The sequence below is a fragment of the Salmo salar genome, chromosome 14 (genome assembly GCF_965601325.2).
Source record: "Salmo salar chromosome 14, fSalSal1, whole genome shotgun sequence".
NCBI classification, from domain to species: Eukaryota; Metazoa; Chordata; class Actinopteri; order Salmoniformes; family Salmonidae; genus Salmo; species Salmo salar.
This window is the reverse complement of record NC_138304.1, coordinates 88,817,238-88,831,863: the sequence shown is the minus strand read 5'-3', so window position 1 is coordinate 88,831,863 and position 14,626 is coordinate 88,817,238. Positions and strand designations below refer to the sequence as shown.

Here is a 14,626-nt window from a genome sequence, read left to right as displayed (position 1 = left end):
TGGAGAAACCTGAAAATAGCTGTGCAGCGACGCTCCTCATCCAACCTGACAGAGCTTGAGAGGATCTGCAGAGAAGAATGGAAGAAACTCCCCAATTACAGGTGTGCCAAGCTTGTATTGTCCTACCCAAGAAGACTCGAGGCTGTAATCGCTGCCAAAGGGCTTCAACAATGTACTGAGTGAAGGGTCTGAATACTTATGTAAATGTGATATTTCAGTCTTTTACTTTTAACAAATTTGCAAAAAAATATTTATCTGCTTTTGCTTTGTCATTATGGGATATTGTGTGTAGATTGATGAGGGTAAAAAAATATTTCATACATTTTAGAATAAGGCGGTAGCATAACAAAATATGGAAAAAGTCAAGGGGTCTAAATACTTTCCGAATCACATAAGTATTTACACCCGAGTCAGGGATTACATCTGTGAGTCTTTCTGTGTAAGTCTCTAAAAGCATTCCATACATGAATTTTACAATATTTGCACATTCTTTTTAAATTCGTTGCTGATCATTGCTAGACAGCCATTTTCAAGTCTTGCCATAGATTTTTCAAGCCGTACCTCAGGAACATTCCAATGTTGTCTTGGTAAGCAACTCCAGTGTATATTTGGCCTTGTGTTTTAAGTTATTGTCCTGCTGAAAGGTGAATTTGCCTCCCAATGTCTGTTGGAAAGCAGACAACCAGAATTTCCTCTAGGATTTTGCCTGTGCTTAGCTCTATTCCATTTCTTTTTATCCTAAAAAAAACTCCCTAAAACTGACCAATGACAAGCATACCCATAACATGATAGAGCCATGCTTGAAAATATGAAGAGTGGTACTCAGTGATGTGTTGAATTGGATTTGCCCCAAACATAACACTTTGTATTTAGGACAAAGTTCATTTCATTGCCACATTTCTTGCAGTTTTACTTTAGTGCCTTGTTGCAAACAGGATACATATTTTGGAATATTTTTATTCTGCACAGGCTTCCTTCTTTTCACTCTGCCATTTAGGTTAGTATTGTGGAGAAACTACAATGTTGTTGATCCATGCATTATCCTTCCTCTCCAGCAACTGAGTTAGGAAGGACATCTGTATCTTTGTAGTGACTGGTTGTATTGATAGACCATCAAAAGTGAAACTTCACCATGCTCAAAGGAATATTCAATGTCTGCTTTTTTTATTTGTATCCATCTACCAATAGCTGCCCTCCCTGGTCTTTGTAGTTGAATCTGTGTTTGAAATTCACTGATCCACTGAGGGACCTTACAGATAATTGTATGTGTGGGGTACAGAGATGAGTCACTCAAGTCATTCAAAAATCATTTTAAACACTATTATTGCACACAGAGTGAGTCCATGCAACTTATTATGTGACTTGTTAAGCACATTTTTACTCCTGAACTTATTCAGGTTTGCCATAACTGTCCTGACTTGCCCTCCTGGATGGAGGTCAAAGGTGCCAGCTAACCAACAGTTTCAAGACTCCCCTCTCCTGGGGGGAGTTGGCCAGTTTTATGACAGTCGTAAATACCTTGCAGGAACTGTCTCTCACTGGCCATGCAGTATTGAGGTGAAATAACCCTTTTGTTACAAGGAGATTCTTCCTGCCAAAACTACAACATCCAAAAGTGGAAAATTAAACAATATTCCTAACACAAAGAATGTGGGAAATGGTCGGGAGGGACTTAAAGAACAATCAAGTCAGAACATTTATTGTTTGGTGATATCATTTTTATTTATTTAACCATTATATAAATAGGCAAGTCAGTTAAGAACAAATTCTTATTTACAATGATGGACTAGGAACAGGAACTGCCTTGTTCAGAATGACATATTTTTACCTTGTCAGCTCGGGGATTCGATCTAGCAACCTTTCGGTTACTGGCCCAACGCTCTAACCACTAGGCTACCTGCCGCCCCAAGACGTTAGAACGGAAACGTTGGAACTTTAAGAGCTTTCACAATGTATATGTCAGAGATGCAGCAGGTGGAGGCGGCAGGTAGCCTAGTGGTTAGAGCATTGGACTAGTAACTGAAAGGTTGCAAGATCAAATCCCCGAGCTGACAAGGTAAAAATCTGTCGTTCTGCCCCTGAACAAGGCAGTTAACCCACCGTTCCTAGACCATCATTGAAAATAAGAATCTTCTTAACAGACTTGCCTAGTTAAATAAAGGACAAAATAAACATTTTGTAAAACGTATATGATGAACTATTTGTGAAAAGATATGAATGTGATTTTAGCCTTCTAAATGAGAAATTGTATTTCATATAAAGTTTTATCCAGTCAGTAACCACGCCCAGGTGAACACAGACATTATGCCGGCGTGATGGAACGCCCCCTTTGACCAGAGTGCTTAAAAAGGACTCGTAACTAAATGTACATGAGACCAAGCAGGCGGACGGTGTAAGCCCGACATCATGAATGGTTAGACTCTACTAGACCAGACAGAGTGGAGCGGGCTACACAGCTGATAAATGGTTTAAAACTACTAGACCAGACAGAGTGGAGCGGTGGCTACACAGCTGATAAATGGTTTAAAACTACTAGACCAGTATACGTGGAGCGCGGGCTGAATACGTGACAAATGGTCTAAAACTACAAGACCCTCTGAAACTCAACAGAGAAGACTAGACATGCACCGCCTGAAATGTAACGTAGTCTAGGAAATTCGACCGAAGACGAGAAAAGAAGAACATTTCCCTATCAAACAAGTCTGATGTATCCATTCCAACACACACTTCCAGAACAAAGGAAACCTACTACAACTACGAAGGACATGATGACCTCTGGTGGACAACTAGAGACTTACACAACCAGAGACTTTCTGTCGAACTATTCGTCACAGAAGGATCCGGCGATTTCAACAGAGAGACGACAAAGACATTCAAGCATAAATATGCACATTGCATTTCTAAATCTGAATGAGCGGTTGATAGGGTGCTAAATATCCATATTTACGATGAGCATATTATTCAAATGTATGTACAATAGTTGAATTCCTTTGTCTCTCCTTCTCCCGCTCTTTCTTTCCCCACCCCTTTCATTGTGTAACCAGCCGTCATATCGGGTTAGTCCACTAGGGACCTTTACATTTACATTTAAGTCATTTAGCAGACGCTCTTATCCAGAGCGACTTACAAATTGGTGCATTCGCCTTATGATATCCAGTGGAACAACCACTTTATAATAGTGCATCTAAATGTTTTAGGGGGGGGGGGGTTTAGAAGGATTACTTTATCCTATCCTAGGTATTCCTTAAAGAGGTGGGGTTTCAGGTGTCTCCGGAAGGTGGTGATTGACTCCGCTGTCCTGGCGTCGTGAGGGAGCTTGTTCCACCATTGGGGTGCCAGAGCAGCGAACAGTTTTGACTGGGCTGAGCGGGAACTGTGCTTCCTCAGAGGTAGGGAGGCGAGCAGGCCAGAGGTGGATGAACGCAGTGCCCTTGTTTGGGTGTAGGGCCTGATCAGAGCCTGAAGGTACGGAGGTGCCGTTCCCCTCACAGCTCCGTAGGCAAGCACCATGGTCTTGTAGCGGATGCGAGCTTCAACTGGAAGCCAGTGGAGAGAGCGGAGGAGCGGGGTGACGTGAGAGAACTTGGGAAGGTTGAACACCAGACGGGCTGCGGCGTTCTGGATGAGTTGTAGGGGTTTAATGGCACAGGCAGGGAGCCCAGCCAACAGCGAGTTGCAGTAATCCAGACGGGAGATGACAAGTGCCTGGATTAGGACCTGCGCCGCTTCCTGTGTGAGGCAGGGTCGTACTCTGCGAATGTTGTAGAGCATGAACCTACAGGATCGGGTCACCGCCTTGATGTTAGTGGAGAACGACAGGGTGTTGTCCAGGGTCACGCCAAGGTTCTTAGCACTCTGGGAGGAGGACACAATGGAGTTGTCAACCGTGATGGCGAGATCATGGAACGGGCAGTCCTTCCCCGGGAGGAAGAGCAGCTCCGTCTTGCCGAGGTTCAGCTTGAGGAGGTGATCCGTCATCCACACTGATATGTCTGCCAGACATGCAGAGATGCGATTCGCCACCTGGTTATCAGAAGGGGGAAAGGAGAAGATTAATTGTGTGTCGTCTGCATAGCAATGATAGGAGAGACCATGTGAGGATATGACAGAGCCAAGTGACTTGGTGTATAGCGAGAATAGGAGAGGGCCTAGAACAGAGCCCTGGGGGACACCAGTGGTGAGAGCACGTGGTGCGGAGACAGATTCTCGCCACGCCACCTGGTAGGAGCGACCTGTCAGGTAGGACGCAATCCTAGCGTGGGCCGCGCCGGAGATGCCCAACTCGGAGAGGGTGGAGAGGAGGATCTGATGGTTCACAGTATCAAAGGCAGCTTTCATTGCATTATTTAGTAATCAATGTATAATCTATCCTGTGTGTGTTTATGTGTGATTATTTAGTTAGTAAATAAATAATTAGGCCAATTTGTGTATCGCTGAATCATCATTTAGACTACCGTTCGTGCCGATTTGAAGTCAACGATGTTTAGAATGAGGTAATAATAATTAATAGATGACTAATGTAAGGATATATTCTGATATTCTTGAGTTAATTCGGGAAAGGGTAACTAATTAAACAAACTTTTTCCGAGGTGCGCCAAGATTGCTAATGACTTCATTGTTACATGATTAATTTAATCATCGTAATAATTAAACATATTTAATTGATTTGATAAAATAATCATCATCACATTAATGATATTCACGTCACAACATAACAAAGGAGTTGAATACTTATTGACATGAAAATAAAGGAGAGATGCACACTCTAGGAGCGCAGATGCAAAAATGTAATGTCTAACGTTTCGACAGACAAGCCGTCTTCATCTGGGTATAATCGCAAACACTGCAGGGTGACTCGTTTATATAGTGTCAAAAGACACAGGTGTCTGTAATCATGGCCAAGTGTGGCCTAATATCATTGGTTAATTCTCAAATATTAAAATGACATACAAAGAACAGCATACAAAAACAAATGGATAGCATACAATCATAGATTCATTTTAGACTACACAAGCTTACAAACAATTACAATGGCAAAGTCACAATAATCACAAGAATGGCTTCAGATCAAAGTCTACGTTGAGACCGAAGGGAGCAAGGGTCTTTAAATTAAAGATCCAGGCAGCCTCTCGTTTTAAAAAGAAATTATTCTTCTAGAATACTTATTGACAAACATTTCAGCTTTTCATTTTTAATTCATTTGTAAAAATGTAACTTGTGGGGTATTGTGTGTAGATCAGTAACACAGAACCTCTATCCATTTTAAATGCAGGCTGTAACACAACGAAATGCGGAAAAAGTCAAGGGGTGTGAATACTTTCTGAAGGCACTGTAAGTGAATTTGTCCCAATACATTTGGTTGAAAAAGTGCTGTAATTTCTAAACAGTTCACCCGATATGGGTGAAAATACCCTCCAATTAAAGCCGACAGTCTGCACTTTAACTTTGTATCATTTCAAATCCAAAGTGCTGGATTAGAGCCAAAACAACAAAAAAATGTGTCACTGTCCCAATACTTTTGGGCTCACTGTAGAAACTGATGTTGCTGATAGAAAATATATTATCACAAGGCAACAAGGTAAAACATCTGAATGTTTTTTCTTTAACACATAATAAAACAAAATAGATTCCACTGCTATCAACTGAAAAAACTTCAAAACTCTTGCTATGAATCAGAGTTTGATGTTGGGGAAAACTGGTAGAATTACTTCAAAGTGAACATGTATTCCTTGCAGCCATGCCTCGCTTCTTATCTGCCATTCAAACCTGCTATTTGATCTTTTCTCAAATAATCTGGAAAACTGTCTCTCCAATTTCCCTAAAGGACACAAGTAGACACAGATTTGGAGTTGAAGTCACACGAACTGTGATCTGTGCCTCTCTCACTGCAACAAATCCACTTAGGACGGCAGGTAGCCTAGCGGTTAAGAGCGTTGGGCAAGTAACCGAAAGGTTGCTGGTTCGAAACCCCGATCCAACTAGGTGGAAAATTTGCCGATGTGCCCTTGAGCAAGGCACTTAACCCTAATTCCTCCTGTAAGTCACTCTGGATAAGAGTGTCTATTAAAATGTTTAATAACAAAGATTTACCCGAGCATAAAATCATGTAGTTTTGGATCAACATGCTCCAGTATTGGCATCAGGCAGTTCAGTATGTGCTTGGTGCTGTCCATGGTAGGATCTATGAAACGAGGATAATGTGACCATGATAGAGAGGGGAAGCCATCTTTGGTGGTCAGAATAGGGTAATAAGCGCATAATAAGGGATATAATAACAGACCTGGGTTCAAATAATATTTGAAATCATTAAAATACTTGAGCTTGCCTGGTACAATGGAAGAGTTTCAAAATTGCCATGCCTGCCATGAAGCACTACAGGAAGGCTCAAGCAAATGATCAAAGTATTTTGGGAATCTTTCAAATATTACTTGAACCCAGGTCTGGAGGCCTGTGCCCTTATGTATTCATAAAGAGTCTCATAGTAAGTGTGCCTATTTTCTCATATCGACCTGAGTTGGTGGTTAGAGAGGGTCTCCACCATGGCGATGGCCATGCACTCCCCTACCACCAGTAGGAAGGTGACCACGATGTCATGGTAACCCTGGTAGTAGTGCAACGCAGGGTTCTTCTGTAGGACAACCAGGATGCTATCAATCAGCTGTTCCTGTAATACGTGCCTCTCGTCCACACGCATGCCTGAGGAGAGGGGGAGAGAGCAAAACTGTATCTGAAGAGATAGCCACAAAATCTATTGCGCTGATGCAATACATTTACGAACAACCAACATTTTGAAAGCAAGCTGCAATCACAAGGGTTTCAGATAATTGTGTCTAGATGTCAGTGTCTCAATACTTGGCAATAGCTTGCTTTCATCATCTACTTTACTTCAAGAGCGCTGTCTAGACACTGATACACACTGCCCATCTCTGGTCGATAGAAGGATTGGATTGTATTCTGTTTCCACCATATTAGTATTATTTTATCAGTGGGCATCATAAAGGGACGGAGATAAGTTAATGAGAAGGACATGTTTAAGGAAGCCACTTAACACAATATTGAGATGCCCCCCATGATGGGTAAGGCCCTGAGTTAACTGAGAGGGAGGACAGACAGTGACCTATCAGATCAATGCCACAGAGAGGGAGTTACCTCTATTTTATTCTATCAATGACACACTGAGTGAGTTAACAACTCTACTCTATCAATGACACACTGAGTGAGTTAACAACTCTATCAATGACACACTGAGTGAGTTAACAACTCTATCAATGACACACTGAGTGAGTTAACAACTCTATCAATGACACACTGAGTGAGTTAACAACTCTATCAATGACACACTGAGTGAGTTAACAACTCTATCAATGACACACTGAGTGAGTTAACAACTCTACTCTATCAATGACACACTGAGTGAGTTAACAACTCTACTCTATCAATGACACACTGAGTGAGTTAACAACTCTACTCTATCAATGACACACTGAGTGAGTTAACAACTCTACTCTATCAATGACACACTGAGTGAGTTCAAATCAAAGTTTATTTGTCACGTGCGTCGAATACAACAGGTGTAGACCTTACAGTGAAATGCTTACTTACAGGCTCTAACCAATAGTGCAAAAAAGGTATTAGGTGAACAATAGGTAAGTAAAGAAATAAAAACAACAGTAAAAAGACAGTGAAAAATAGCAGAAGCGAGGCTATATACAGTAGCGGGGCTATAACACTAGTGAGGCTACATACAGGCACCGGTTAGTTGGGCTGATTGAGGTAGTATGTACATGTAGACATAGTTAAAGTGACTATGCATATATGATGAACAGAGAGTAGCAGTAGCGTAAAAGAGGGGTTGGCGGGTGGTGGGACACAGTGCAGATAGCCCGGTTAGCCAATGTGCGGGGGCACTGGTTGGTCGGGCCAATTGAGGTAGTATGTACATGAATGCATTGTTAAAGTGACTATGCATATGATAAACAGAGCGTAGCAGCAGCGTAAAAGAGGGGTTGGGGGGAGGGGCACACAATGCAAATAGTCCGGGTAGCCATTTGATTACCTGTTCAGGAGTCTTATGGCTTGGGGGTAAAAACTGTTGAGAAGCCTTTTTGTCCTAGACTTGGCACTCTGGTACCGCTTGCCATGCGGTAGTAGAGAGAACAGTCTATGACTGGGGTGGCTGGGGTCTTTGACAATTTTTAGGGCCTTCCTCTGACACCGCCTGGTGTAGAGGTCCTGGATGGCAGGAAGCTTAGCCCCAGTGATGTACTGGGCCGTACGCACTACCCTCTGTAGTGCCTTGCGGTCGGAGGCCGAGCAATTGCCGTACGAGGCAGTGATGCAACCAGTCAGGATGCTCTCGATGTTGCAGCTGTAGAACCTTTTGAGGATCTGAGGACCCATGCCAAATCTTTTGTTTCCTGAGGGGGAACAGGCTTTGTCGTGCCCTCTTCACGACTGTCTTGCTGTGTTTGGACCATTCTAGTTTGTTGGTGATGTGGACACCAAGAAACTTGAAGCTCTCAACCTGCTCCACTACAGCCCCGTCGATGAGAATGGGGATGTGCTCGGTCCTTCTTTTCCTGTAGTCCACAATCATCTCCTTAGTCTTGGTTACGTTGAGAGATAGGTTGTTATTCTGACACCATCCGGCCAGGTCTCTGACCTCCTCCCTATAGGCTCATCGTTGTCGGTGATCAGGCTGTTGTGTCGTCTGCAAACTTAATGATGGTGTTGGAGTCGTGCCTGGTCATGCAGTCGTGGGTGAACAGGGAGTACAGGAGGGGACTGAGCACACACCCCTGGGGGGCTTCAGTGTTGCTACCTACCCTCACCACCTGGGGGCGGCCGGTCAGGAAGTCCAGGATCCAGGTGCAGAGGGAGGAGTTTAGTCCCAGGATCATTAGCTTAATGATGAGCTTTGAGGGTACTATGGTGTTGAACGCTGAGCTGTAGTCAATGAATAGCATTCTCACATAGGTGTTCCTTTTGTCAAGGTGGGAAAGGGCAGTGTGGAGTGCAATAGAGATTGCATCATCTGTGGATCTGTTTGGGCGGTATGCAAATTGGAGTGGGTCTAGGGTTTCTGGGATAATGGTGTTGACGTTAGCCATTACCGGCCTTTCAAAGCACTTTATGACTACGGACGTGAGTGCTACGGGTGTGTAGTCATTTAGGCAGGTTGCCTTCGTGTTCTTGGGCACAGGGACTATGGTGGTCTGCTTGAAACATGTTGGTATTACAGACTCAATCAGGGACATGTTGAAAACATCAGTGAAGACACCTGCCCGTTGGTCAGCACATGCCCAGAGCACATGTCCTGGTAATCCATCCGGCCCCGCAGCCATGTGAATGTTGACCTGTTTAAAGGTCTTACTCACATCGGCTACGGTGAGCGTGATCACACAGTCATCCGGAACAGCTGATGCTCTCAGGCATGCCTCAGTGTTGCTTGCCTCGAAGCAAGCATAGAAGTGATTGAGCTCGTCTGGTAGGCTTGTTTCACTGGGCAGCTCACGGCTGTGCTTCCTTTTGTAGTCTGTAATAGTTTGCAAGCCCTGCCACATCTGACGAGCGCCGGAGCCAGTGTAGTACGATTCAATCTTAGCCCTGTATTGACGGTTCGTCGGAGGGCATAGCAGGATTTCTTATAAGCTTCCGGGTCCCGCACCTTGAAAGCGGGGGTATGGGGTATGTACGTACAGACACTGTGGGGGGGACGTCCTCGATGCACTTATTGATAAAGCCAGTGACTGATGTGGTGTACTCCTCAATGCCATCGGAAGAATCCCGGAACATGTTCCAGTCGGTGATAGCAAAACAGTCCTGTAGTTTAGCCTCTGCTTCATCTGACCACTTTTTTTATAGACCGGGTCACTGGTGCTTCCTGCTTTAATTTTTGCTTGTAAGCAGGAATCAGGAGGATAGAGTTGTGGTCGGAATTACCAAATGGAAGGCGAGGGAGAGCTTTGTATGCGTCTCTGTGTGTGGAGTAGAGGTGATCTAGAATTCTTTTCCCTCTGGTTGAACATTTAACATGTTGATGGAAATTAGGTAGAACTGTGTTAAGTTTCCCTGCATTAAAGTCTCCGGCCACTAGGAGCGCCGCCTCTGGGTGAGTGGTTTCCTGTTTGCTTATTTCATTATACAGCTGACTGAGTGCGGTCTTAGTGCCAGCATCTGTCTGTGGTGGTAAATAAACAGCCACGAAAAGTATAGCTGAAAACTCTTTAGGCAAGTAGTGTGGTCTGCAATTTATCACAAGATACTCTACCTCTTGTGAGTCAAATCTAGACTTCCTTCGATTTCGTGCACCAGCTGTTGTTTACAAATATGCACAGACCTTCCCTCCTGATCTCGTCTGTTAGGAGGCCTCCCTCGCTGACGACCGCCCTCCGCAGGGTCTCAATGTCCACCGGGTCACTGTTCAGGGCCTGGAGGATCTCCACCAGCTTCAGCTTCTTCCACGACTCGTGCTCTGCTTGACAACAGAAAATATGAATTGAGATTATACATGTTGTTCAGATAGCAATACGGTCTTGACTGTGGGTGGACAGGGTTTGCTTGGATGATAAGATAACGCCAGAGCAAGGGCTTGTCTATGCTGGTACTGCAGGTTGATATCACTTTTTGTTAGTCAATTCCTTCCACAAAATGCTATTCAGTGTCAATTGTGCAAGTTAAAAGTGTGTACTTTCACACATTCTACTGTTACTAATTTACAGTGTGGCACATAACTAGTAAATATTAGTATCCCACCTGGGTCATTCCTACTATGCGGTGCCTTTTGGACCACATAACATTTGTGAAAAAAAGTATATATTTTTAATTTGTTTTGTATTCTATCAGAAAAAGGACATGTTTGACTTTCAGAAAAACATATTGTTCAAGCTCAGACACTTATCACCATATATATATATTAGGATTTATTGTTCACACATGGACCATGGGATATTTACACCCTGTTAGGGACATACACATAACTATCTGAAAGTGTTAACAATGCATGTATATATCTAGATTTAGATTTAAGACATTCAAAGTCCCTTACTCTATTACGTTAATTTATTTTCTTTAAATAATTAGACATCAATGATTATTGAGCGAAACGTGTGTTATTTTCGGAACCAGCGCTTCATTTGCACATTTTTCCTAATAAGAGTGAATAACAACAGAATTTGGTCAACATTTTTGCGTATGTATTTGACCCCTTCTATTTCTACAAGTTACCACAAAGATACACATAACATTTGATGATATTTTTTAATTATGATTTTTTTTTTAACACTGACCTAACAGGGTGGAATGAAGCATAACAGGGTGGAAAGCAATAACAGGGTAGAACTAACAACAATAATGAACAAAATATTGACACAATTAAAGATCTTTTGACCTTTGAAATCTGTGAAATGGTTAAAAAAAACATTAGATTTATAATTAGAACCACTTCCTTTTTATTTAATTTTCAATTTACTTCTTTGTCTTTTTAAAACATTGTCAACCTAAGTTGGTAAAACAACAAAAACATATTAAAACACGAGTATTCCATTAGAACAACATAGCTACATGTAAAACAATTCGATTGCATTTGAAAATCACTGTTAGTTCAAGTTTAATAACACTAATCAGGCACTTTATGATAAACAGACCCTACACATATTGCTCCTAACAATTCTGGGCTTACGGTTCAAGCTTAATAAAACGGTTATTCAAAAAGTTTAACAGCATTTATAAAATCTCTCATACATATAAAGATACATGAACCTTTAAAAAGTCCCCCCCTCCCCTTCTTCCCTCTCACCTCTCCTCCACTTCACTCCCTTCCAAAACTCTTCCCACTCCACCCCTCTCGCCTTTTCTCCACTCCATCCCCCCTCCACATACTGCAAGTCCCTTTGCTCCAGTTGTAGATAAATGGTTTCCAATGTGGTCTTTTATGTACCTCCAAGCTCTGGGATCAGCCATACTACCTGGTGGTCAGCGTACTTTGCGTGGGCTTGGTCTGAATAATTTGTTTATTCCATTACGGTGCATGCACTTGACCTGGATGTTATCCTCCTCCACATCTGTTATGATTCCAGGGTATGGCTCATTGTCATAGGACACCACACACCACTGACCAATACAGTGAGAGTGAATAGCCTCTGGTCACCACAGGGTTTCAACGGTGCAGACAGATCTTGGAGCATCAGGAGCTTCTAGAGTTGCTTCTGTGGGCTCCCGAGTGGCGCAGCGGTCTAAGGCACTGCAGTGTAAGAGGCATCACTACAGTCCCTGCTTTGTATCCAGGCTGTATCACATCCGGCTGTGATTGGGAGTTCCATAGGGCGGTGCACAACTGGCCCAGCGTTGTCCAGGTTTGGCCGGGATAGGCTGTCATTGTAAATAAGAATTTGTTCTTAACTGACTTGCCTAGTTAAATAAATAAAATAAAATCTCAAAGCAGGGACAGTCCATGACCCCCTCATCTCTTTGGCTGAGACAGGTTATGTCTCTGTACTTGATGTGACCTGGCAACACACATTTCACTTGATGCATCTTCATTGTGCTTTTCACTGCAGTTTTTGGATGAGAAAATCCCACGGCTGTAAAGGCCGTTAGCCATGAATTGGAGATTCTCGTGGGTTTAACATTGGTGCCACAACCCAAAATGGCATAAAGGTGCTGAAGAATGAGTCTTGACTTTCTGACAGGAACTTCCTGAGTAGATTCTTCATTGTCTGCCAGTGACCTTTTTTGCATCTTCTGTTTGTTTCGTGTGACAGTTTGTTTCCTCCCTGTAGTCATGTGACTCAGATCATCCCTTCTTGGATTCAGCAGTTGCCCAGTTTCTCTTCGTCCACACAAAAGGTACAAATATATCCATCCAATCCCGCCCTCTCCTTTGAAAAACCTAGTCGGTTCTTATTCACCATGTTCCCAATAGTTACTCTTGCAATCATCTGCCTCTCCTTTTCTGTTGTTGCGATATTTAGTTCTAATGTCTTCAAGCAATGAGTGTAACAGAAGGGTTCTTCTAATGGTTGGATGGACAGGATGATGCCTCAGCGTGGCATTCACTTTTAAGCGAGGAGATTTGGAATTTCCTTAACGCATTGGAATGTCTCGTATTTTTCTTTTTATCTTTTTCCAAGGTGGCTTGAAGTTTCTTGATCTCTTTCATAAGCCTTTTCTTTGTTTCTTTGATCTTGATGTCTTTGCCTAAAACACAGTAAGCACTGCTAGTATTGTAATCAGTAAACTAATCAATAAATCAAATTGACCAATCAGTTAATCAATTATTCAATGAATGAATCAATAAACCAATCAATAAAAACATGGGTATGTTTAGTAATATAGAATAGAGCACAAATATTGTGTACACAAAGCATTAAAGTGCCCAGTTTGAAGCTTGCTCTAACCTTGAGGGCCCTGGCATTGAGTCATGTTCAGGAAGTGGGGGAGGTGTGGGGGAGTGGGAAAAGATGCCTTGGCTGTTGCGCTGGTCTTTTCTTCTCTCTCTCACTGATATCTGCTATCCTCTTTTTGCTGTCTCAAGGTACTTTTGTCGTCTCTCTGGGTCTGCATCACGGCGTGCTCGGTAACACCGCTGCATTTCAGGAGCACTGAGTGATGGTGCCATTCCCTAACAAATGCATGTAACCGTTATAATAACTTAGACATAAACTCAGCAAAAAAAGAAACGTCCCTTCTTCAGGACCCTGTCTTCAAAGATAATTTTAAAAAATCCAAATAACTTTACAGATCTTCATTGTAAAGGATTTAAACACTGTTTCACATGCTTGTTCAATGAACCATAAACAATTAATGAACATGCACCTGTGGAACGGTCGTTAAGACACTAACAGACGGTAGGCAATTAAGGTCACAGTTATGAAAACTTAGGACACTAAAGAGGCGTTTCTACTGACTCTGAAAAACACCAAAAGAAAGATGCCCAAGGTCCCTGCTCATCTGCGTGAACGTGCCTTAGGCATGCTGCAAGGAGGCATGAGGACTGTAAATGTGGCCAGGGCAATAAAATCCAATGTCCGTACTGTGAGACTCCTAAGACAGCGCTACAGGGAGACAGGACGGACAGCTGATCGTCCTCGCAGTGGCAGACCACGTGTAACAACACCTGCACAGGATCGGTACATCCAAACATCACACCTGCGGGACAGGTACAGGATGGGAACAACAACTGCCCGAGTTACACTAGGATCGCACAATCCCTCCATCAGCGCTACAATGTAGAAAATAGTAAAAAAGAAAGAAAAACCATGGAAAAACTCAGCTGTATCACAACCGGCCGCGATCGGGAGTCCCATAAGGCGGTGCACAATTGGCCCAGCATCGTCCGGGTTTGGGGAAGGTTTGGCTGGCGTAAGCCGTCATTGTAAAAGAAAAATTTGTTCTTAACTAACTTGACTGTAAAGGTTAAATACAAGAACGGTTGTTATCTCTCCCAAAAATATTTTGACAGGGGCTGTTTTTTGAAGGGGTATTACTACAAACTAACAGTGGAAAGTGAAATCTGGGAAACAGAAAATCTTAAATACAGTAACAATAAATACAATAATCATGAAAAAAAGTATTGATGACAGATATTTTAAGTAGGACTATAAAATAATTAATAAATATTGTATTA

General features: G+C 42.7%; 1 protein-coding gene across 1 annotated transcript in view; it reads right to left on the bottom strand.

Moving 5' to 3' along the window:
- LOC106570409 (TBC1 domain family member 20) overlaps positions 1-14,626 on the bottom strand; it is a 42,381-nt gene that overhangs the window by 26,884 nt on the left and 871 nt on the right. Inside the window, exons 2-4 of the mRNA XM_082961251.1 lie at positions 10,340-10,474; positions 6,507-6,696; positions 6,091-6,189 (exon numbers count right to left, since the gene is read on the bottom strand). Of these exons, the coding sequence (XP_082817377.1) occupies positions 6,091-6,189; positions 6,507-6,696; positions 10,340-10,474 (424 nt within the window). The remainder of the gene's footprint in view (positions 1-6,090; positions 6,190-6,506; positions 6,697-10,339; positions 10,475-14,626) is intronic.